The 24,871-nt window shown below is 44.6% G+C and overlaps 1 protein-coding gene across 15 annotated transcripts in view; it reads left to right on the forward strand.

The window, feature by feature from the left end:
• CNOT1 (CCR4-NOT transcription complex subunit 1) overlaps window positions 1–24,871 on the forward strand; it is a 201,879-nt gene that overhangs the window by 162,545 nt on the left and 14,463 nt on the right. For 11 of the 15 annotated variants that reach the window (XM_068128263.2, XM_068128271.2, XM_068128265.2 and 8 more), the window contains 4 exons: window positions 97–198; window positions 379–552; window positions 9,810–9,959; window positions 10,114–10,294. In XM_068128263.2, the coding sequence (XP_067984364.2) occupies window positions 97–198; window positions 379–552; window positions 9,810–9,959; window positions 10,114–10,294 (607 nt within the window). The remainder of the gene's footprint in view (window positions 1–96; window positions 199–378; window positions 553–9,809; window positions 9,960–10,113; window positions 10,295–24,871) is intronic. The other 4 variants (XM_068128266.2, XM_078784871.1, XM_078784867.1 and 1 more) reach the window with 1 other exon arrangement.

Here is a 24,871-nt window from a genome sequence, read left to right on the forward strand (position 1 = left end):
GTTTGTGATGCTTTCGTTTTGCACCCACCCGAGTTTTTGCACTCTGTTCTGCTGCTTCCCGATTGATTGGCCCGCGGCCTTCCTGCCCTCCCGCAGGGCTGGCCAATGTACGGCCAGCTACTCATCGACCTGTTCAAGTACTTGGCACCTTTCCTACGCAATGTGGAGCTCACAAAACCTATGCAGGTTCTTTACAAGGTAAAGAAAAAAAAGAAAGAAAAGCTTTATCATATGCACACCGTTCTTTTCTTTCTAGTTTTCAAAGGTCTTGGATACATGATTCCCCTTTTCGCCATAAATATTATACATTGGACTGCAGTGACAAAGGACCTATTCCCCATTTATAGTTTTTATTTTTGTGCTGCATGGCCATTGTAGGGCACGTTACGTGTACTTTTGGTGCTTCTCCATGATTTTCCCGAGTTCCTGTGTGATTACCACTATGGATTCTGTGATGTAATCCCACCAAACTGCATCCAACTCCGCAACCTCATCCTCAGCGCGTTCCCACGTAACATGCGTCTTCCAGACCCATTCACACCAAACCTTAAGGTAACCAGTGTAGTTAATTTTTGTCGCCTTTACCTCATCCTTGATTGTTTTACCAACTACCACTCCTAGATTCCTCACTTTTCCGATAAGTATTGAAGTCAGAGGTGACGTTGAAGCTTGCCTGCTTTTATTTATTTATTTTTGCAGGCATCAAAGCTCATGTGAGAGCACTCCCCCCACCCCCTCCCCTCTGGTCTCCTACCCCACCCCTTCCCCTCCCTCATCCCTTCCCCTCCCTCATCCCATGCACTTCTGGCTTCCACCCCTGCCCTCCCTCTGGACTCCCACTCCTTCCCTGTGACAGGTGGTGGTTTGTGTGTTTGTATGTTGTGAATTGTGAAAAAATGAGTGTTTAAACCCCCCAGTAGGCTCTATGGTGGTAAAAAAAAAAAAGTGATCCTCCAAAGTCTTGTTACGATTCACCTTTGGAGCTCAGAGGGGTAGGGTCACAAACAAACAAAAGGCTCATTCGGATTTAATGTGGAAGAAAACATCGTTCCAAACTCCGAATGAAATAACATCCTAAATGAAAGCAGATCGCACAAAAAGGTGAAACAATTTGAACCCAGGCTAGACAGCTTGGCGCGAGTGTGCGTACCTCTCGGCCATCCTGCCGTGGCGTGGGGATTCATTTCTTCGTAGCCACTGAAAACGTTTTTCAATTCTCTCTTGAACACACAGTTCACTTGGTGCTTTACTCGTTCTAATCTTTTAATTGTCCCCCGTCGAACTGCGGAGCGAAAGGGGGACTATGGTTTTCCCCTCCGTCCGTCCGTCCGTCCGTCCGTGCGTGCGTACGGGCGTGCGTGCGTAAGCGAAGGACCGCATTCAAATTTGGTGTGTGGGTGCAACCCACGTCAAAATCCAAGATGGCCGCCGCCATGTATGTCTGATGCCATGTATGTCTGAACCTTGTGAGCTGAATATCTTGAAAAATAAGCGAAGTACCAACATCTAATCTGGTGTGTGGGTGTATCTCGGCACAAAGAAGAAAGCCATTGAAAATTGTCGCCACGTCAAAATCCAAGATGGCCACCGCCATGTATGTCTCTACCTTGTGAGATGAATATCTTGAAACATAAGCGAAGTACCAACTTCTAATTTGGTGGGTGGGTGTATCTCGGCACAAGGAAGAACGCTATTGAAAATTGGGTGGCCACGTCAAAATCCAAGATGGCCGCCACCATATATATGTCAACATTGTGAGCTGAATATCTTGAAAAATAAGTGAAGTACCAACTTCTAATCTGGTGTGTGGGTGTATCTCGGCACAAGGAAGAACGCTTTTGAAAATTGGGTCGCCACGTCAAAATCAAAGATGGCTGCCGCCATGTATGTCTGAACTTTGAGATGAATATCTTGAAAAATAAGCGAAATACCAACTTCTAATTTGGTGTGTGGGTGTATCTCGGCACAAGGAAGAACGCTATTGAAAATTGGGTCGCCACGTCAAACTCCAAGATGGCCGCCACCATATATATGTCTGAACCTTGTGAGCGAAATGTCTTGAAAAATAAGCGAAGTACCAACTTCTAATCTGGTGTGTGGGTGTATCTTGGCCCAAGGAAGAACGCTGTTGAAAATTGGGTCGCCACGTCAAAATCCAAGATGGCCGCCGCCATGTATGTCTGAACCTTGTGAGATGAATATCTTGAAAAATAAGCGAAGTACCAACTTCTAATTTGGTGTGTGGGTGTATCTAGGCACAAGGAAGAACGCTATCGAAAATTGGGTCGCCACGTCAAAATCCAAGATGGCCGCCGCCATGTATGCCTGAACCTTGTGAGATTAATATCTTGAAAAATAAGCGAAGTACCAACTTCTAATTTGGTGTGTGGGTGTATCTCGGCATAAGGAAGAACGCTATTGAAAATTGGGTCGCCACGTCAATATCCAAGATGGCCGCCACCATATATATGTCTGAACCTTGTGAGCGAAATATCTTGAAAAATAAGCGAAGTACCAACTTTTATCTGGTGTGTGGGTGTATCTAGGCATAAGGAAGAACACTATTGAAAATTTGGTCGCCACGTCAAAATCCAAGATGGCCGCCTTGCGTCTTCCACTTTGTCAACTCGCATCGCTTCACCGACGGGGGACCTCGGCGTAACGCTTGTTTATTTTGGCTTCCGAACTCCGGGGATGTCCCCACGGGGAACCGAGCCGCTGGGATCATGCCCACTCACGCCACGGGAGCCTTCACCTTAATTATTTTCATTGCACTCAATGAAGTTGCACTTTGTAAAAAAAAAAAAAAAATGCTAGACAAACGGAACAGTAGAAAAAGTTTGGTTTAATGCTTTGGCAATTTCACATTTTCTCGAGTAAATATGGATAAGGAGGGAGCGCAGCCTTGCTTATTGCTCGTAAGATATACGGAGTTATAAGAATCGGTAATTTCTTTAAATTTTCAGATTTCACTCCAGCTTTTGACACTTAATTAGTCTACTAGCTCTTGTCCTCAAATCTGAAGACAGATTTTGATTGTCTACTTTTTATTAGGCTGAAACAAAATTGCGGATTAAGACCCCTGTGAGATAAATGTGGGCTGACCAAGGGTAAAGCCTGTTTTTGTTTTAATTTAATAAGGCCATTATCTTCAAAAGGGGTGTTTAAATTTATAGTCAGGTTCACTATGTTAACAAATATAATTTCGTTCAAAATTTTTGGAGATTAGCAAAACTATGCATTTCTGGAATACTCAGAGCATGAGGAAGCCAAAAATTAATGTTTACATTTGCATAGACACCTTTGCGAAAATGACCCTCAGGATAGTGATGAAGAGTCAGGTTCACTATGTTAACAAATATAATTTCGTTCAAAATTTTGGGAGATTAGCAAACCTGTACATTTTTGGAATCATCAGAGCATGGAGAATCCGAAAATCAATGTTGGCATTTGCATGGCTGCCATTTTGGATTTTGAAAATGGCCGCCATAAAATACATATTTTGCGCTATCTCGGCTTCTAGTCAACCTAGAAACTTAATTAAATATGCTAATTCTATGTTTTCTGGGCCAAGGAATCCAATAAAGGCTTCAAAATAGTGCTCAGGATTATAGAAAAGCAACAAACAAAGGTAATTGAAAACCATTGTCTTTATATTTGTGATATAACTGTATTACATAATACATGATATTGCAAGTCCTTTGAAGTTATAGGTTGTTATAGGAAGTTATAGGTAGTATCAGATTGAACTATAAGTCCTATACACAGGATCTACTAGGTCTACACCGTTCAGGAATATGCTTTTACAGATCTTCATCACTGTCCTGAGGGTCATTTTCGCAAAGGTGTCTACGCAAATGTAAACATTAATTTTTGGATTCCTCATGCTCTGAATATTCCAAAAATGTATAGTTTTGCTAATCTCCAAAAAAATTGAACGAAAAAACATAGTGAACCTGACTATTACCCAAACACCCAGTTTTCATTCATGCATTCCGTTGGAGTTCCCTTGGCATGCATGAATGTTTTGGGCTGCTAGGTTTCATGGTTTTGGAGTTATGGAGGAGACACACTGACACACACACTGACACACACACACTGACACACACACACTGACACACACACACTGACACACACACACTGACACACACACACACACACACTGACACACACACACACACACACATTTTGTTGTATTATTGTGGACTAGCAGAAGTACCCGGCATTGCCGGGCAGGGGAGGGGGAAGGGGAGGGGAGGGGAACGGGGGGGAGCGAGCCCCTTGGCAAAGCGAGCGATTTATTTTTTCATAGCGTCATAGCGATTTTTTTTTTCATAGCGTCATATCGTTCATAGCGTTTCTTAGCGTCATAGCGATTTTTTTTTTCATAGCGTCATAGCGTCATAGCGTCATAGCGTCATATTGTTCATAGCGTCATAGCGTTCATAGCGTCATAGCGTCATCACGTGATCGCTCTGAGCGAATCAGCGCCCACCTGCTCTGATTCCGTTGATTCTGTGTGCTGAAATGCGCTGAGGCAATAAAAATATGGATCGTCAAATATTTTGAGTTCGGCCATGTTCGTCCCAGGCTCAATGGCCATGTCTATGCCAAATATCAAGCACGTAAGCCTCTCCGTTTAGGAGTCTATCGGTAACATCACACACACACACACACACACACACACACACACACACACACACACACACACACACACACACACACACACACACACACACACACACACACACACACACACTTTTATATATATATAGATAAATACAATCTCTGTTTAACAATGGATAATCGTTTCATTTTTGTGTCTTTTTAGTAAGAAACCAAGGCTATGACAAATTAAAACATGGTAATAACTTAGGAGATGAGTGTCAAGTTCATGTGGAAAGGGTCTGCATTGTCACTCAGAAGGGAAAGAAATAGAATAAGAAATATGTTGCGCGTGAGAAGTTATTGCGATTTTTATTTAATTTTTTTTTAACATCACGTCGAAAGATGACTCGTGTACAATGGCTGCCGATATACTGACACTTGTGTATGGCCAACCCGGTTCCATTTTCGTGCAAGCACGGATCCAATGCCCACTTCCTTCCAGCCCACACCCATTTGGGTGATTTACTATTCCTTTTTTCTGGTTGACAAACTCCAATAATTATCCAGACGTTCGTTTTATTTAATTATCTGTCATTACTCTCAAAAGTCGCCATTTATATGCATTGGAGAGACTAACGATTTTCAAATCCAACATATGACTTGCAAACACATCTTCCAGTTCCATTTTGTTTTTATTTTCAGTTGAAGAATATGCTGAAATGGTGCTTTGTCGAGGATAGTCTTAAATTCGTTGAAGGGATAATCTATGGGATGCTGTAAGACTTTCTGGACTTCTTCCCCTCCTCCCCTACCATCCTTTATTAGCCACTCTTCATTCTTCATTTTCTTTATCCATACTTGCTTGTGAGATGCAGTAGCCCCATAGTGATGACTATGGCCTAGCCGAGAGGTTCCCAAAAATGCAACGAATCTTTTCCTTATGGAAAGTCAAAGCAGGACCATTCAACCCTTTGCACATGTTCCCAAGGGTGGCCCTCTCCAAGACATTACCGGTGCTGTTTAGGTTTTCTGCTCGGTGATCAAAATATACTCTTGCATCCTATGGATTCAGTTTGGTTTGTCTTCAAAGAAAAAGAATTACAAGTGTTTGTTTGAATGGAATAATGGATCAAACATTTAATCCCCAATCCACTTATCTAGCCAACTTATGGAAGAGATGCATTCCTTCGAGCTTCTTGGCCTCGCAATTTGTCATAACCTGTCTTGTGCTGACCGCATCACCTTTTCTGTCACTTCACTTCTCTCGCTCCCTCCCCTCAGCCTGCTCAGGGCACACACAGGTTTCCAGAATCTCAAACTTGGTTACCCCCCTCTCTGCTCCCTCTCCACGCCACACCCACCCTTCCCCCAACTCCCAAATGCCAAACTGAGCACACACTTCCATTCATATTTTCTGTCATAAATTCCACTAACTCGTGCCAGCAAATGGGAAACAGATTAACATCCATTCAAGGGATGGCACACACATCGATTAATCGCCCTGTCTAAGAAACACCAGGGTGACAGTTTATATTTGGGTCCATATTCAAAACCCAGTTAGACAACACAGAGGTGAGTGTGTATTAGGGTGCATCAAACGCCCCTATGTCAAGAAAACAATCTGTCCCCAATTTTATTTTGTTCCAGTCATAAAATAAAGTTCCTATGCAAAATTTGGTAAGGTTTTGATATCATCTTCTGGGTCCATCTCAGCAAATTAGATTTTGAGTCGGTAGTATCAGAGTCAGAAATTTGACACGCAGCTGTTTTGAGGCCCATAAATAAAAATGAAAGGATTGACCGATTGCTACATACAATAGCTCTTTGGAAAGGTATTATTGTGCCTTGTAGCAATATATAATCATCATAGGGATAGGGATATAATTCACCTTTACACAAATAGTCAAAATCATGATTTTATTGGTATAATCATATGTATTATAGATACCAGAATGATATAATTTTTATTACAGTAGAATCATATATACACAATCTTAGCATTTATCATCTTAATACGAGTACATCTGACTATGGATGAACATGAAAATAGAAACAAAACAAAGATACTGTAGTTTTCATGGATATTTCTGACAGTTTAGTCTTGAGCTGCTCGCTTTCGAAGATTCGGTTTCTCCTTGCGGTTGTGCTCAACAACCTGTTGCACATTTTGGTAGTGGTCTTCACTTCTGGCTGCTGAAAGGAAGTCAGAGCTAAGCTTAACTCCCCTTTCTGCAGAGTCATTCACCACATTCAAGGCTTCAACATTAGTCCATGATGTCTGGTAGGCTGCAGAGTTAGTCCATTCTTGAACATCGGTAACTAGAAATGCCCAGTCAAGCTTCAGATGATGAAATAGGTACCATGAATCTGGTCCAACAAAATCAGCCAGAGTGGTCTTCTCAGTCAAGTCATCAGGAAATCTGGGCTTTCCAAACCCAGTACCAAACCGTCCTTGTGGGTTGGTTACTGGAAAATCTGGCTGAACCTCCAGAAGTCTGTCTGCCAGAGCACGGCGATGGTCATGAGGAACAACTGAGCTGAAGAGGGCAAGTGGAACCATCTCTTCTGTGAGGTACCAGAGATGTCGTTTGAAGGCTTTCAGGGCACTTCTTGAGATTCCAGCATTGACAGCTTTATACTGTTTCAGTTTGGAGATGAGCTGCAGGTCATTCCATGGGGCATCGGTGACAGAGGTACATGTCATCCACCAGGAGCTGCATACTAGAGTGACAAACGTGACAAATTCCCTGATCTTTGGCACTTGTTTTTCTGTGGTAATTGTACCTGCTGGAAGATCAGCGATTTGTTTTTCGAAGAGACATAATTTGATTGAGTAGAGGAGCTTCGCCATCCATCTGGCTTTATGCAGTGCACCAGGACGCTTGAAGGTTATTTGATGTTCAGCTACTTCACCATCAAGGAATACAGTACACAGATCAACAAATTCCAAATAATCATCACGTCTTAGAGATTGCTCGGTGTGACAGAGTCTGAGAACATTATTTTGCCAGTCACTTGTCAAACTTGTTGCTGCTTCATTTAGTTGAGATGGATCAAATCGTGAAAGTGGTTCATTGAATGTGTGTGGAAACATTTCAAAGTTCTTGCGAAACCTTGAGAAGAGGAAGATATCTGGTGACTTAGATGCTTCAACTTTAAGATCAGTAAAAATGTGCGTAAGAATGACTTCACCAATGTGGTGTCTGCAGCCTGACCACAGAAGAGCTTTGTTAAGCCGTTGTTGAATTGTTACACAAGCTGCACTGATGTGGCCGGTGTTAGATGCAGTTGTGTCAAATGTCAAGTTGACAACATTCTCTTGGCAGTTCCATGATTCAAGTAGGTTATTAGTCAGCTGAGCAATTATATCTCCAGATTTACGGTCTGTTCCAGGCTTGTAGGATGGAACACCCAGCAGCTTCATATCAGTTTGAGAACCCAAAAGCACAGCCAGGCGTTCTTCAAAAGTGTTTTGGTTAGTTAAGCATGGAAGCAGCTTTGAGTCCCAGTGCAACGTAGCAAGCTTCGGAGGTATCCATTTGTCCTTACAGGTAGTAGCAATATGCTGTCCAATTTTGCGTCTTGATTTATCTGCTGTAGCATATGATGTTGACACCTTCGCTACATCCCCTCCTGTTTCTTCAATAAGAGCTTCTGTGAAAGCAGCCTGTTGGGTTGGTGTCATCTTCATCCTTGTTGCCAGTGAAACAAGACTGGGCCTCTTCAGGATGTCATGTGGAATGAAAACTGATGTGCCAGGTCTAACTAAACGATGATGACTTCTTGAGGTTGTTGGTGTGCTTGTTGAAGGTCCAAGAGTTACTTCTTCATCACTGTCACTAATATTATACACAGTGGTTGTAGTATTTATGTTGAACTCCAGCTCCATACTTGCTCGCCTCTCTGATTCTTTTTCCTCGCGGTTCACTTTACGCTGCATCTTATCTGCCAACAGTTTATCTTGGCAGCCAAATGTTGTACAGCGATCTGTCTTCATAGATTCCAGGAATGCTAAGTCTTCAGGATTCTTGATGTGAGAACTAGCATCATTGGGCCACAAGGGAAATGTCTCCATAAATTTCATCTCCATTTGATTCACCTTTGTGATGCTTGCTGGAGTTGTTCTTCGGTTGATAGGGATTGTTCTAAGCTTGGAATTATCATCTGCAAGTTTGATAATTTTCTCAATAGCCTTGCGTTCAGAGATGATAGGAATATTAGCCTTGCCATAAAATGGTGTCACTTTCTGCAGTACAAGCTTTGCTGATTCCCACCGAGAGCGTCGTTCAAGTTTGCCATCTTCTGTGTGCCACATGAAACAACGTAGTACTTGTAAACAAGTTGGAAGTCTGGTGCCATTGATCTGGGAATCTTGTTCAGTTATGGCACTTCCAAGACCAAACACCTTGGTGGACTCTCTTGTTGCAACAGATGCTTTCTTTACTGTGCCATCCATTGTTTTATCTGAAAGAAAAAGGTAGTATTAGTAACAATAATGTCATTTCATAATTATGTACAACAAATAAATCAATTATCCAATTTTATTAGAGTATAGCCTAATAATTGTTTTAATCATCTTGTCTAGTTAAAAGATCTCTGTAAAGACAAGATGACGACAACATTCAGGATATTCTTTAATTTATATATTATATTTTAAAAATACTCTTCATTTAGCTTTATATCCATATTTTGAAAAAAATCATCATTTTGACTATTTGTATATAAATGAATTGTATCCCTATCCCTATGATGATGATATATTGCTACAGAGCACAATAATACCTTTACAAAGAGTTATTATATGTTGCAATCAGTCAATCCTTTCATTTTTATTTATGGGCCTCAAAACAGCTGCGTGTCAAATTTCCAACTCTGATACCACCGACTCAAAATATGAAATGGTGAGGTGGACCCAGAAGATGATGTCCAAACCTTACCAAATTTTGCATAGCAACTTTATTTTATGATTGGAACAAAATAAAATTTGGGACAGATCAATCCAACATCTTTTTACAAATAGTTGGGCGTTTGATGCACCCTAGTGTGTATCCCTCTATGCTATCCTACCCAACCCTATTTGTATTGCTTTCATGTGTTTTCTGCAAGGCTTGTGACTTTGCTTCTGATTAATAACAACTTCCTTTTGAGGCTCCTCTGCAATGATGACACTCATTATTGTGCCATCTTCCATCTTGAAACAGGTGGATATGCTGAGTGAGATAAACATCCCACCTCGCATCCTCACAAACTTCACGACTGTGATGCCACTCCAGTTCAAGAAAGACCTCGACTCATACTTGAAGACTCGCTCCCCTGTCACTTTTCTTTCAGAGCTGCGTAGCAATCTGCAGGTATGATGCATTTATATCTGCGTTTGATAACTGTTTAATTGTGGTTCAGCCATAACATTTCCTTTCCTTTTTGTGGGCACGAGACTTCTCATGGTCACACCTAGTGTGCAACACTTTGTTGCTGATTGTGTTGCACTGCAATGCTGTGTTTTAGGTCTCCACTGAGCCTGGGATGCGCTACAACATACCACTGATAAACGGCCTGGTGCTATACGTAGGCACGCAAGCAATTACACATATAAATGGAAAGGGCAGCTCACCCTCCATGAGCACCATCACGCACTCTGCTCACATGGACATCTTTCAGAACCTTGCGGTTGACCTAGACACTGAAGGTGTGGTTCTCATTCATTACCTAATGCTGCGTGGCTGGAAACTTTGTGCCTCAGCAACTTTATTGTAAGAAACAGTTTGTAACCTCAGGAATAACTGCTGGCTTTAAACAGAACATCAGGTATCATATTATACATATTACATATTATTATATGATATATATGCATATAATAATATGCATATATATCATATAATAATATGTATATATTATTATATAATTAATAATGTTATGTGTATCGTATATCATTTCATTATACATGATATAATGCTCATATGATATATATATATCATATATCATATATATGTATATGCATTATACTGTATGATACATATAATTGTATCGATATATACAATGTATATATATATATATCATTGATATGATATACATATATGTGGTCAACATATGATATATGATCATAACAAAATATGATTATATCATATATGTATATGTCGGTCAGAGACCTCAAGGGAAGGAAGGAGAACAAGGATCAGAGCAGCAATGTTTAATGAAATCGATTACAAACACACAATGTGGAGCAAGGCTCAAGAATGCACTGCCTGACACGCAGCAGGCATTTTCAAGACACTCGCTCCAGAATCAGTAAATAGGCATTTCATATACTAGGGCATGCCCGTACTATATCTATATCTAAAATTATATCCCCCCCTCTATTTACATGAAATGGTTTGGTTCATGAAATGTTTTGGTCTATTCGCAACGCCAAAGCGAACGGCGAACGCTTTACATGAAATGGTTTGGTGCATGAAATGTTTTGGTCCATTCGCAACGCCAAAGCGAACGGCGAACGGCTTGCGAGTACAGTGACAATCCCCCCGGGGTTTTAATTAGTTTTAAAACGGAGCTTGGCAACCGCTGGCGTTCTTTAGCCGGCAGCTTCGCCCGCCCGAACGCCGTTACAGTACCTTCGACCGCGAGTTGCTCGGACTTCACTTGGCGGTCAGGCACTTCCGCCATCTGCTCGTGCGAGTACAGTGACAATCCCCCCCCCCCCCCCCCCCCCCTCTATTTACATGAAATGGTTTTTATTAGTTTTAAAACATAGTTTAACGCCAACATAGCGCCAACATAGTTTGCAAACGTGAAATAAATGAATACGCTCTCAAATGTGCCATCCGAGGCAGAGTGTGTCCGCCACGTTCGGCACACGCGATAGTTCGCTGCTCTCTGATTGGTTGAATCGTTTTTTGGACATAGCTCGGTAAGTAATTGTCCGATTAATATGAAACCTTGAAAAGGCACATCCTCGGGTCCCCAGCAATATACCTGGCAAGTTAAAAGTATATCGGACCCGTGGTTGTCGAGAAACAGCGGTCACAGACAAACAAACAAACGTACAAACAAACACACAGAGATTACTGGAATTATAGATAGATAGCAAGAAAATCAGATAAGAGTCTGCGCTAAAGACAAAGGAAAATAGGGCCGTAAAGACCCTCTACCATCGTCCCTTCCTGCAGAAGGCCAAACTTAGACTGAAAAGATGTGAGCATAGGATAGGGTGACCTTTTCTGGCTCTTTATCTAAACACATCAGACCCGAGCTTAGGCCGAAGGAAATGTTCTCATAATACCTTCAATGGTTTTCTTGACACTAGGCATAATAGTAGATTAATGATTGAATACACATGCTGAATACATAACAATCAAAGGATATGTAATGACTATATTCCTCCCAAGGTTGGTTACGCCCTTGATTTAGGAGACACACTGGAAACTACAAAGATATATAATTAATTATTCCCTTTGTGAAGAAGGCGTTTGGCAACATGTTTTTCCCTGTACGTGGGTTGTGGGCTCCTTATCTCTGTCTGGCACATACATTCAAGAACTTGTTTACTGGGCTAAGGAACCACAGGTTTTTCCTGTATCCTGTACCTCGAGCCTGGAAACCACATTTTGTCCACCAGCCTCTGCAGCTGAGTTCAAATCAGTTTTCAGAAGCATAATATATAATTTCAGATGTTATGATCAATTGAGTCATGGGGTTTAAACCCTAATGGCTAACATATATATGTTATCATATACAGTGAAACCTTGACTTACGAGTTTAATTCGTTCTGTGACCGAGCTCATAACTCAATTTGCTCGTTTCTCAAATTAAATTTCCCCATTAAAATGCATTGAAATGCTATTAATCCGTTCCAGCCCCCAAAAAACCACACCAATTTTTTTTGTTACGTGTTTTTAAATAAGAAAAATGTACTTTATAAATAACAAATAATGTATAAACAAGCACGACCTCGTATATACTGTACATAATAAGCGGCGTTACGCGCGCTGCTTGTAAACAAGGAGGAAGCGGCCACGCGGTAATTTGTAAGAGTCTTTATTCAAGAGCTGCATGCCCGGTGTATATCCTGAGGCCACGCCTACCCCTCGGCGTGACCGCCGCCCACTTGGTGCGCGGAATGCGGTAATTTGTAAGAGTCTTTATTCAAGAGCTGCGCGCCCGGTGTATATCCTGAGGCCACGCCTACCCCTCGGCGTGACCACCGCCCACTTGGTGCGCGGAATGATGTCACCACGCCAGTGAGCTTCCGTGTCCGCCACAATGTAAAGAAATAAACTGGTTTTATTAAGTGTATTTACCATGAAGATCAGACGAAGATGCTGGCGGAGGTGGAGGAGATGACTTTTGCCTTTTTCGCCACACTTTCCTCGCTTTCACTTGCAGGGCGTTTCAATAAAAACCTGTCCAACGAGGTTTGTTTCTTCCTCCCTTTCAAAATGTTTCGATCGTACTGCTACGATCGTACTGCCTCGCCAAGTCGACAACACGCACACCTCGCTCATGTTTTTCGACGATTGCGTGTTTTATATCCAAGCACATCATCCTCTTCTTCTTCTCAGTACTGCCCTTGGCACTCAATTTCTTAGGACCCATGGTTAAAACTAAGAAATTTTCCAAAATAACCAACATGCGAAAACAAAGCAGCAGCGATATACGGCAGAGATGCTTGCACGGCAAGATAACCACATGACCGGAACACTCGTTGGGCCACCTAGTGGCGGGTGGCGTAAGCTCGTAACTCAGATCTCGGCTCGCATCTCAAAGCAAAAAACCGCCCGAGCGACGGCTCGTATCTCGGAAAACTCGTAAGTTGGTGCACTCGTAAGTCAAGGTTTCACTGTACTATAATATGTTATAATATCATAATATGAAGTTATTATATATTACATATATATAATTATGTATATATATATATATATATCATATATATATATATGTATATATATTATATATATATCATTATTATGTTATTACATACACATATATTATTGATATATATATATTATTATACATTATAATATATATATATATATATATCAATTATGACATATATCCCGTCATGTATATAATACCTTCCCGTCCATATATTATTATACATTCCTTCCTCCTGTCCATATATACCTTCCATATGATCCATATATACCTTCCATCATATATACCATTATGTATGATATAATGGTATATATATAATATGTACACATATATATGTGTATAATGGTATATATATATGATATATATATATGATATATTATATATGATAATATATCATATATACAGATGATATATATCATATGTATATTATGATATTATATACAGACTTGGCATTTAATATGGAATATTTTTTTTGTGGGTGAACTTACTTTTCAAGATGTCTTAGAACCAAAAGTTCATTGGAATTATGTTGAAATTATTCGAGATTTTGTTAGTGACCTTTAAAATAAACAAAAACCACATTTGACATTTTGAAACAAATAAATTGATCCTTGAAAGTGATGTAAACTGATATCGAACTCAATTCATGGACAGTACTGTGTTAAACTTCTGTACGTTTTCCAGAAGTATCTCTTTATTTTGCACATTAGCCAAAATTTTTTTAACAAAAACAAAAGGTAAATTACAACTGGGATTACGGATAGTAAAATTACAGTTCAGTACTTCATGTAACCCCCCCCCGAGCATTCAGGAGAGCACGTACACGTTAAGGCATGCTGTTCACGAGATTTGCCAAGGTTTGGACAGGAATCGCTTGCCATGCAGTGACAATAGCCTGCTGCAATTCACGCACAGAGGTCGGCTGCTGGTCCAAGTGGTCGATTGACGCGTTAATTCTGCCCACAAGTTCTCTATCGGATTCATATCCGGGGACATGGCAGGCCACTCCATATGCTCTACACCACGGTCAGCAAGAAAGTGTTGGATCATGCGAGCACGATGAGGCCGTGCATCGTCATCTTGGAATACAAAGTTTCCTCAAAAGGCTGCACGAGCAAATGGAAGCAATGTTTCTTCCAGAATGGCCCTGTACTTCAACTGGTTCAGGTTTCCATTCAGAACAACCAGGTCAGTTTTGCCCCCTGCATGAAAAGCAGCCCAAACAGTCACCCCACCACCTCCAGCTTGGACTCTTGGCACTATACAATCTTTGTTGTAGGCTTCATGCACTTGTCTGCGCACTCGGACGCGGCCATCTTGATGATAGACCAGAAATCTAGACTCATCACTGAAGATCACGTGATTCCAGTGTCCTGGCTGCCATTGACGATGCTCTCTGGCCCACTGCAATTGGTGCTGGCGGTGTTGTCTGGTCAGGCGTGGCTTTCTCAGGGGACGCCTGCCACATTAGCCTGCTTGAACCAGTCGTTGGTTGACTAGCCTTCTGGATACAGGCACATTTGTCAGTTGCTGCCACTCAGCCCTAAGCTGATTAGCTGACTTGGTACAGCCATTGCGGACTAACCGGTGCAGCTGGCGATCATCCCTCCTTGTGGTTCTGTGGGGACGTCCTGGCCTCGGTATTGGAGTAGGGACACCCCTCTGAGCATTTCGTTTCAGGATCTTTGACACCTGACCTTGAGTGATGCCATACTGCCGAGCAATAGCACGCTGTTTCATGCCGTAATTTCGTAAAGCCACCACTCCATGACAAACAGCATTGTCGAGTTGACGGACCATCTCCAGAGGAAGCGGCAATAACTTTTGGAGACGTGCAGCAGTTGTTTTCCACTAATACAGAACGCAACAACTCTTGTATACCCGACTGTGAAGCCAATCATCAAATGCACCTGTCTGTACATTTTGCCACGCCACCTGTGATATAATCCTGTTGTTGACTTCTTGCTGCGACAGACAATCAGTGACATGGTTCTTTTAACAAATAAATCACGAAAGTGTAAAAGAAACTCACCAGATTGATATACTGAGTTAAGAAAGTAAACCCAAGTCAAAAAAAAAAAAAATTCCATATTAAATGCCAAGTCTGTATGTATATTTGATATATATATTAATATCATAATATATATATGTACATATATCATAATATACTATATGTATATTATGATGTACATATAGATATATCATATATATATATATATATATATATTATGTAATATAATATATATATCATAATATACATATGATATAATGGTATATATATAATATATACACATATATACACATATAATGGTATATGATATATATATACATCGTCCATATATACCTTCCATATGATCATATATAATACCTTCCTCCCGTCCATATATATAGTGTATATATATTTATACGTCAAATACCTTCCTCCCGTCCATATATTATACATATATGCATTATTATGTATAATCATATTATACATATATATTTTATATATATATATATACAATATATATATATGTGTGTGTGTGTGTGTGTGTATATATAATGCATATATGTGTGGTTCTCATATATATATATATATATATATATATATATATATATATATATATATATATATATATATATATATATATATATATATATATATATATATATATATATATATATATATATATATATATATATATATACATATATATATATATATACATATATATATATATATACATACATACATACATACATACATACATACATACATATACATACAGTGGAACCTTGACTTACGAGTTTAATTCGTTCCGTGACCGAGCTCGTAACTCAATTTGCTCGTATCTCAAATCAAATTTCCCCATTGAAATGCTATTAATCCGTTCCAGCCCGCCAAAAACCACACCAATTTTTTTTAAAATATACAGTATATATAAAAATATCTCGCGCTTTATATTTCACCTGTATGCAGCATACAAGTTGGCAGGATGGCCTGGACTGGAGGTACGCACACTTGACTCTAAAGTCTAAACTGTCCAGCCTGGGTTTGAATCCCGACCCAGCTATAACCTGTCATGGGTGAATCACAGGCAGGGTGATTCATCAATGTGTGTACCGCTAAACTGGGCGCCCCGTTTGCGTCCCATTAGTTGTTGGATGTTAAGGATCTCACCGTGTTTTCCACAAAGAGAAGGCGAGCTATCGCCGGCATTCTGAACAAGTTGTGGCCTGGCATGCTCTTCTCCTCTGCCGTTATATACGTCCTCCTCGACACCTCGCTCATGTTTTTCGACGATTGCGTGTTTTATATCCAAGCACATCATCCTCTTCTTCTTCTCAGCACTGCACTTGCCACTCACTTTCTTAGGCCCCATGGTTAAAACTAAGAAATTTTCCGAAATAACCAAAATGCGAAAAAAAAAATGCAGCGCTGTACGACAGAGATACGTACTGTACGTGCACGGCAAGATAACCACGTGACCAGAACCCACCTGGCGGCGTGAACTCGAAATAACGAAAATGCGAAAAAAAAAATGCAGCGCTATACGACAGAGATACGTAATGTACGTGCACGGCAAGATAACCACGTGACCAGAACCCACCTGGCGGCGTGAACTCGAAATAACCAAAATGCGGAAAAAAAAATGCAGCGCTATACGACAGAGATACGTACTGTACGTGCACGGCAAGATAACCACGTGACCAGAACCCACCTGGCGGCGTGAACTCGAAATAACCAAAATGCGAAGAAAAAAAATGCAGCGCTATACGACAGAGATACGTACTGTACGTGCACGGCAAGATAACCACGTGACCGGGTGGCGAAAGCTCGTAACTCGGATCTCGGCTCGCATCTCAAAGCAATAAACCGCCCGAGCGACGGCTCGTATCTCGAAAAACTCGTAAGTTGGGGCACTCGTAAGTCAAGGTTCCACTGTATATATATATATACATACATACATACATACATACATACATACATACATACATACATACATACATACATATATATATATATATACATATATATATATAATATATATATATATTATATATATATATATATATATTATATATATTGTTACGGACACGACTTAGATGTTGCTTGACCGAGCGGAATGGCCGCCGTGTTCGCACAGTTTACCCGATTAGAACCCTATCCCGCCCGATTCCACTCGAACGTTGGCCAAATCGCGCTATGCTAAATCAATGAAGGAAAGGACACAACGGCTGGGATTAAGGCAACGACACAAGGGGTACAGTTCTCAAGACCTCCGGAGGAGGATATAATATTGGTTATGCAGAAACGGGTAGATTACACGGCAAGAGGTAAAGCACAGCAAGATGGGCACTTTGACACAGTCTTATCTTAATTCCCGACAGACCACAGACAAACGGGACAAGACTGACTTACACGGGGATTGATGGCAAGGAAGGGCAGGCAGTCGATAGCTCAAGGTGCACCTTGGCTCAGGGGCAGAATCGACTCGGTCCGGTCCAGAGATGCGGGGAGGTATTTCTCAGCGCTAGGAGGTGGCGTCCTTTCTTCTCCAAGCTGAGGCGCATCTGACGTCACCTCCCTCTTCCTGCGCATGTCCAGCGGGGAGTGACACGCCCTCGGCTCGTTAGCTCCGCCCCAGATGGAATCGGTCCGCCGCTTCTTATTGGGTGCGGGGGGTTACCGGGCTCCGCCCTTGACGAGGAGCTGACAGTGAGCCCCTGCGTGGTAACCCCGTCGGAGCACATGTTCAATGGCGGCTAACCAAGCCGGAGTGAGGACGCACACTCCCCGCGCCGCCGCCGCTGTTGTTGTTGTTGTGGTTGTAGTTCCATGAGGAAGAGCTGCGGGGAGGTATTGGGAGGTCCTAAACTTTCTAACGGTGCCATACAATCACATTCTGGTGCAACGAAGAGTCAGAATTAATGGAAACGAGTCCTTAACTGACATAGACTAAGAATAACTAGCAAGATGTCCTATAGTTGTCTACGTGAGATGCGGTGAACCTGGGCACGACATTTAATGGGGGAAAAAGGGGAAGGTCGGGGCTACAGAGTGTTGTTTACAGACAATGGGACTAGGGAATGGGGGATTGGGGATAGTTGGGGAGTATTGGGGAAATAGGGGAATATTTACAAGCGGATATGGATGGAGGCCAAATCCCATATCCGCAACATTGCACCCTTCTCTACCTCGGGGCGTCCCGACCCGATAAATTTTTACCTACGTTAGTGTGGCACTCAGATGTAGTTCCCCCTACTATTAACTCAACCCTGAGTGCGACAGTTTTACAGGTGTTCACAAATGAGTAAATATGTCCCCCTGCGACGTTGCACCCTTCTCCTCACAGACACACACCCACAGGATAACCGAATCGCGGAAAGAATCAAACTAAACATACAGCCGGTAGGGAGCATTATTTACACAAGACTACACTGATATTTACACTACGATCCAGGACCTGTTTTTGGAGGAACACATGCAGATGTTATGCATAGAGAGAGCACGCATGCCAGCATCGATACACCAACCCACGAGTGCTCTGTGGCCCTACGGCCTTTAATAACGTGCAGAGCACCCCATCCAAGCACCAAAAGCACCACCCCATCATGTACAGTCAGCACCATCCGGTGCACCAATAAAGTGTTCAATAATCACCGGTGGTGTCGCAGCCGGCCGATGTTCTGCCGCTGGTCTTGCCTTGGAGCCCACTTGGTGTTCTGGCTTCCTTCAAAAATAAAGAAAGGCGCCAACCGCGTCCATTTCTAAATTGTGGCCGTCAGGGGGGCCAACTATTAGTGGTTCACCTGTATGGCATAGGTGCCACGTTGACCCATAGGTCCATCAACGGGTGGTGCTTGCCCGCAAAAGAACTGCGGTTCATGGTGGGCGGCCACAAAAATTGCGGTCCATATGGTGTATCGATCCAGGCAGCAAGCAGCGAAAGTACAGGCCCACAACTGCGGAGCCAGCACCTCTCTCTCCTCTCTCTCTGCCCCAAAGCCAGATCCTCGGAGGTGGGAGACAAAAGAAGAAGACAAGTGAGTAAGGTGGTAAGGGCGCAAAAGTGCACGCAATACAAGATGATGCACACTGGGGGCACATGGGAACCAGGTGAGACAGGTACGTTCCTACCGTACGCCCCCCCCCCCCCCACCAGGTAACCTACATTGCCCCTCCCTTACCCCTTACTGTATCCACAAAACACAACACTACCCATAAACATCTACTTTACACATCAAAAAACGTCCCTACTGTCTTCCCCGTTCCTCCCATAAACCAAATTCATCTTCTCTCCCTCCTAACCAATCAAATTTGCCATTTCCCATTCCCATCAAAATTTGCCATCTCCAACTCAACATCAAAATTTGCCATCACCAATTCATCATCAGTCCCTCCTAAGGAGGGAGAGATGGAATCACCCCAATGTCTCATCCACTTCGTGATGCGTCTCACAAATCCAACAGCAATTCTCCCTTCCTGCAACACAGAACAAAGAAATACACAGGTGTGGAGTCATCATCATCACAGGTAAGTGGCTGCGTATGGTGCGACAGGTTCATCAATCCTAACTATTTCCTAAATGACTTTAACAACTTCACATTACCCGGGGTCTTTCCCTGCCAAACCATTGGCCCACTTACACTATGGGTTCTAAAAACCAATTCCCATTGACCAATCTGTGGTGCCTCTCAATTTGGGGTCTCACTCCCCCGATTCATCTCCCGGTGCCTTCGCACAATTTCTGGGCTGTGACGTGTAGCTCTCCCAGCAGGTCTACCCACCTGCACACCTCCACCACTGTAGTTGCCACCCGAGCTTACCTGCTCCTCACCCTAACCTAACTAACGGGGGAAGGCCCTCTCCTGGCTCTGTCACCCCTTGGTGCCCTCTGGCACTGGGCTACCCGGGTCCATCCTCCGGATCCTCGGGCCCCATCCACAACAACTACTACCGGCTCCCAGAGCCCACCTGCGGCCTCACCTGGCCGACATCCTCCCAGTGGTGGAGTGCCCAAACCAACTACACACACTAACAGGCTACACGCCCAGCCATTTCCACAACACTAATGCACCCATCCACAATACCATTCTGCAACCGCACCACAAATGCCAATATCCAACCACAATTTACCTATACCTTCTACCTAACACTTACACTACCCGCCCCGGGTACTCGTGAAAGGGGTCCACTCTTCCCCCATCCACACCTTCGCACCTTGCACACCACTCCGTACCACTTACTCCAACTCTCTCCACACCACCTTTACTTGCACACCTGTGCTCTCACACCTGGTGCCACCTGCACCCTTCTCTCCCCAAGCGCATTCGCGCTGATCCACACACTCACTACTCATACACTGCTCCACACTGCTCCACACACCTGTCCAGTTCTCACACAGCATCATCTCATCTAACTACTCCCCTCTGAAACTTGCGCTTCCCAGTCGTCCCTTTAAACTATTGCGCTCCCTCGTCATTATCATCCATACTAATCTACCTGCGTCCCCTCTACAGGTATCAGTCACTAACTAAACTTAACGTTACCTAATGTCATCTTCGCTAGATCCCTACACACCATATCCTAACCCACCCGGGCTAGTTTTCACTGCCATACACCCCATAAGCTATAGCGCATTTGCCCCACCATGGGAAGGGTGGCAGGGATGCCACCCTTACCCACCGGGCCCATCGCTCATCAATCCCCCAGTCCTCTGGCACTAATAAGCCCCCCTTATTCAGAGGTACTGGGTCCCGCCTCGGCATCTAAAGCCGAGGCAATCCACGGGGGCGCCTGCTCGCCGGTGTAAGGCCTTATCCGGTCGGCGTGGACGATCCGAGGGAGGGCTCGTGGCCCCATTTTGATTTTTACTACCACGTCACAGACTTGCGACAGGACGACCCCCGGGCCTTGCCAGGGAGAGGTGAGTTTCGGGCACCTACCCTTCCTCCTCCGGGGATTGAAGAACCAAATCTTCATCCCCGGAGTGTACTGACTCCCCTGGCTCCGGTGGTCGTACCTGCGCTTCATCTTTTCCCCCGCCAGATGGAGTTGGCGGCGGGCGAAGGCATGGACTAGCTCCATGCCTTCCTCTAGGTGACGTGCGTACCCCTCCCTCGGCGGGTTAACCACTGTGTCTGGCGCGGGACCGCATAGCAAGTCGGCGGGAGCCCGTAACTCCCGCCCATACATAAGCAACGCTGGACTGCATGCGGTGGCCCCGTGCTGGCTGGTTCGGTAGGCCATGAGCAAATAAGGGAGATGTTCGTCCCAGTCATCCTGACGGGTGGCGGTGAACAGTGCCAGTTGTTGGATTAAAGTTCGGTTGAATCTTTCCACCATCCCGTCAGATTGAGGTCTTAAAGGCGTTGTTCTGGTTTTCCGAATTGACAGGAGACTGCACACATCTTTTAGCAATTTGCTCTCAAAATTTCGTCCCTGGTCGGTGTGCAACTCCTGTGGAATCCCATGCCGGCACACAAATCCTTCCACGAAGACCTGCGCTACCACCCCTGCTTTTGGTTGGGGAGGGCGTAGGCCTCCGGCCACTTGGTGAAGTAGTCCATCACAACGAGGATGTACTTATTACCTAGGCAGGTGCGGGGTAGTGGGCCTAGGATATCCATGGCCACCCGCTCTAGGGGGGCCCCCACCTGGTGTAATTGAAGGGGGGCCCTCATCCTCCGTGCTGGTCCCTTTTTGGCAGTACAGGCGTCGCATCTCCGACACCAGTCCTGTATGTCGCGCCCCATATTCACCCAATAAAACCTCCGGCGTACCTGCGATGTCGTCTTTGTCCTGCCCAAATGGCCGCCGGGGCGGGTACCATGCACCTGTTGCAATATATCGGTCTTAAATTTATTTGGGACTACCACCAGCCAGGAAGTTTTATCAGAGGGAACCTCCACCCACTTGCGATACAAGATGTTATCCTTCAATTCCAGGGTTTTCCACTGAGCCCAATACGCCTTGGTCTGTGCCCCGAGGGGGGTGACCTCTTCCCCATTAGGTCTTTGCCCCAATTTGACCCAATTGAACACTGCCCCAGGACAGGATCCTCCTGCTGGGCCGTGCTCCATGCCAAAGTTCCGAATTCCTCATCTGCGGTTAGTGGCAAAATTGGCCCTCTCACCCGGGTTGCCCGGACAACGAGGGTCGGGTCCGAATCGCCCAATTGTTCCCTCTCCTCGTGTCTCGCACAAAATTTGCAGTTTTCCCCCAGACAAGGACGCCGAGAGAGTGCGTCCGCATTACCATGGGCCACATCAAAATCGTACTGCTGCAACTTTTCCAACCACCTTGCAATTTGGCCCTCCGGTTCCTTGAACCGAAGGAGCCATTGCAAGGAGGAATGGTCAGTTCTAACCAAAAATTTCCGCCCGTACAAGTACGGGTGGAAATGGTTCATGGCAGCCAGCATAGCCAATAACTCTTTGCGAGTGACGCAATAATTTCGCTCGGGCCTACTTAAGGCCCGACTATAATGACCAATCACTCTCTCCACGCCCTCCTGTGTCTGAGACAAAACTGCGCCCAATCCTTCCTGGCTCGCATCCGTGTCCAGGGTAAATGCCCCGTTGCTAGTGGGGTAAGCTAGAAGGGGTGCGGATGTTAGACACCCCTTCAATTTTTGGAAGGCCTCGTGGCACTCCCGTGTCCAATTAAATCGCGTCCCCTTCTCCGTAAGCCGGTGGAGGGGACGGGCCAACTCCGCAAATTTCGCCACAAAGCACCGGTAGTAGGAGCAGAGTCCCAAAAATCCCCGCACCTCTTTGATGGTACGTGGTGCGGGCCACTCCTCTACCGCTTTAATTTTGTCTGGGTCCATTTTTACCCCCTCACAACCGATGACGTGGCCTAAATAGGCCACCTCCTTGGCAAACAAGGTGCACTTACTCGGGTTCAGCTTCACCCCTGCCTGTCTGAGGCACCCGAACACCTGGTCCAAATTAGCTACTGCCTGGGGGAACGTTTTGGCATGTACTAGGACGTCATCCAGGTACACCAGGCATGATTGCCATGGCATGCCGCCTAGTACATGCTCCATCAATCTTTCAAAGGTGGCGGGGGCGTTACACAAACCAAACGGCATCACAGTAAACTGATACAGTCCCTTACCTGTGGAAAATGCCGTTTTCTCCTTCCCTGCCCTATCCATCTCCACCTGCCAATACCCACTCTTGAGGTCCAAAGTTGAGAACCAATTTGAGCCCGCAACGGCATCGAGGGTGTCATCAATCCTTGGCAGGGGATACGAGTCCTTGAGTGTCACGTTGTTTAGCTGGCGATAGTCCACGCAGAACCGCGTGGTCCCATCCTTCTTTTTGACCAGCACAACAGGTGACATCCAAGGACTTCCCGAGGGCTCGATCACGCCTGCGTCGAGCATTTTTTCAACCTGCTCGTCAGCTTCCGCCCTCTTGCTCCAAGGGAGCCGTCGGGCGGCCTGACGAATAGGCCGGGCCTCACCGGTGTGGATCTGATGTTTCACCAGGCCCGCACGTCCAATATCCTCGGTGGACAGGGAGAAGAGGTCCAAATGGGACCCAACCAGTTTGTGTAAGGCCTCCCTCTGGGTACCTCCCAACTCTACGCTACTACGATTTACCATCTCGCAAATGGGATCGGGCCAATTCCTACTTCTTATTGAAGGCTCCCCCCGGGGCCGGCTCGGCTGGACGTTCTCGCCCCTCACTGTCGCGACTTCCTCAACTGGGGTGCAGCCAGCTACCCTCGTGCCCCTTACTATAGTGCGTGGTTCTGTACTTATATTTATTACTCGGACGGCCACTACCGGTCCGTCCGTTTTTACAAGGGTGCGGCCCACGATTAAACCCGGTATGGACTGCGCTGCCACCGGTTCGACCAGGCCGCAGGACTCCTGCCATGTTGGGCGAGCTGCCCACCAGGCCGGCACTATCGCCTCGGCCCTTGGGGGGATGGTCACGGCCTCGGAAGCCTCCAGCTCCGCTCTCTCGGCCGTGCTCACTCCCCCTAACGGCAGCTCTTCTACTCCCACCTGCAGGATCCCCCGGCACAAGTCGATTTTACAACCGCTGGCAGCAAACAAATCCAACCCTATTAAACATGGGTCGCACACCTCCGCCACCCAAACATCTATCTCCCTCCTTACCGACCCTAACTTGAGGGTCACAGAACCACGCCCTATGATCGGGGCCGTTACCCCGGTAGCAAGTTGCAAACTATAATTTTGCAGGCGCTGGATCTTATCCCAGCCACCTGCGCTCGAATCAAGGACCACAGGGCTGATGATCGTGGCGCTAGCTCCTGTGTCCACTACGGCGTCTACCCCCACGCCGGCAATTTTGCATCTGATTGTCAGGCTACCGGTTCCAATTTGGCCACAATAAATGACCTGTCGCGTCAATGAGGGCTCTCCTCCATCCT

Source organism: Myxine glutinosa, chromosome 9 (genome assembly GCF_964187855.1).
Source record: "Myxine glutinosa chromosome 9, kmMyxGlut1.1, whole genome shotgun sequence".
In the NCBI taxonomy this organism is placed as follows: domain Eukaryota; kingdom Metazoa; phylum Chordata; class Myxini; order Myxiniformes; family Myxinidae; genus Myxine; species Myxine glutinosa.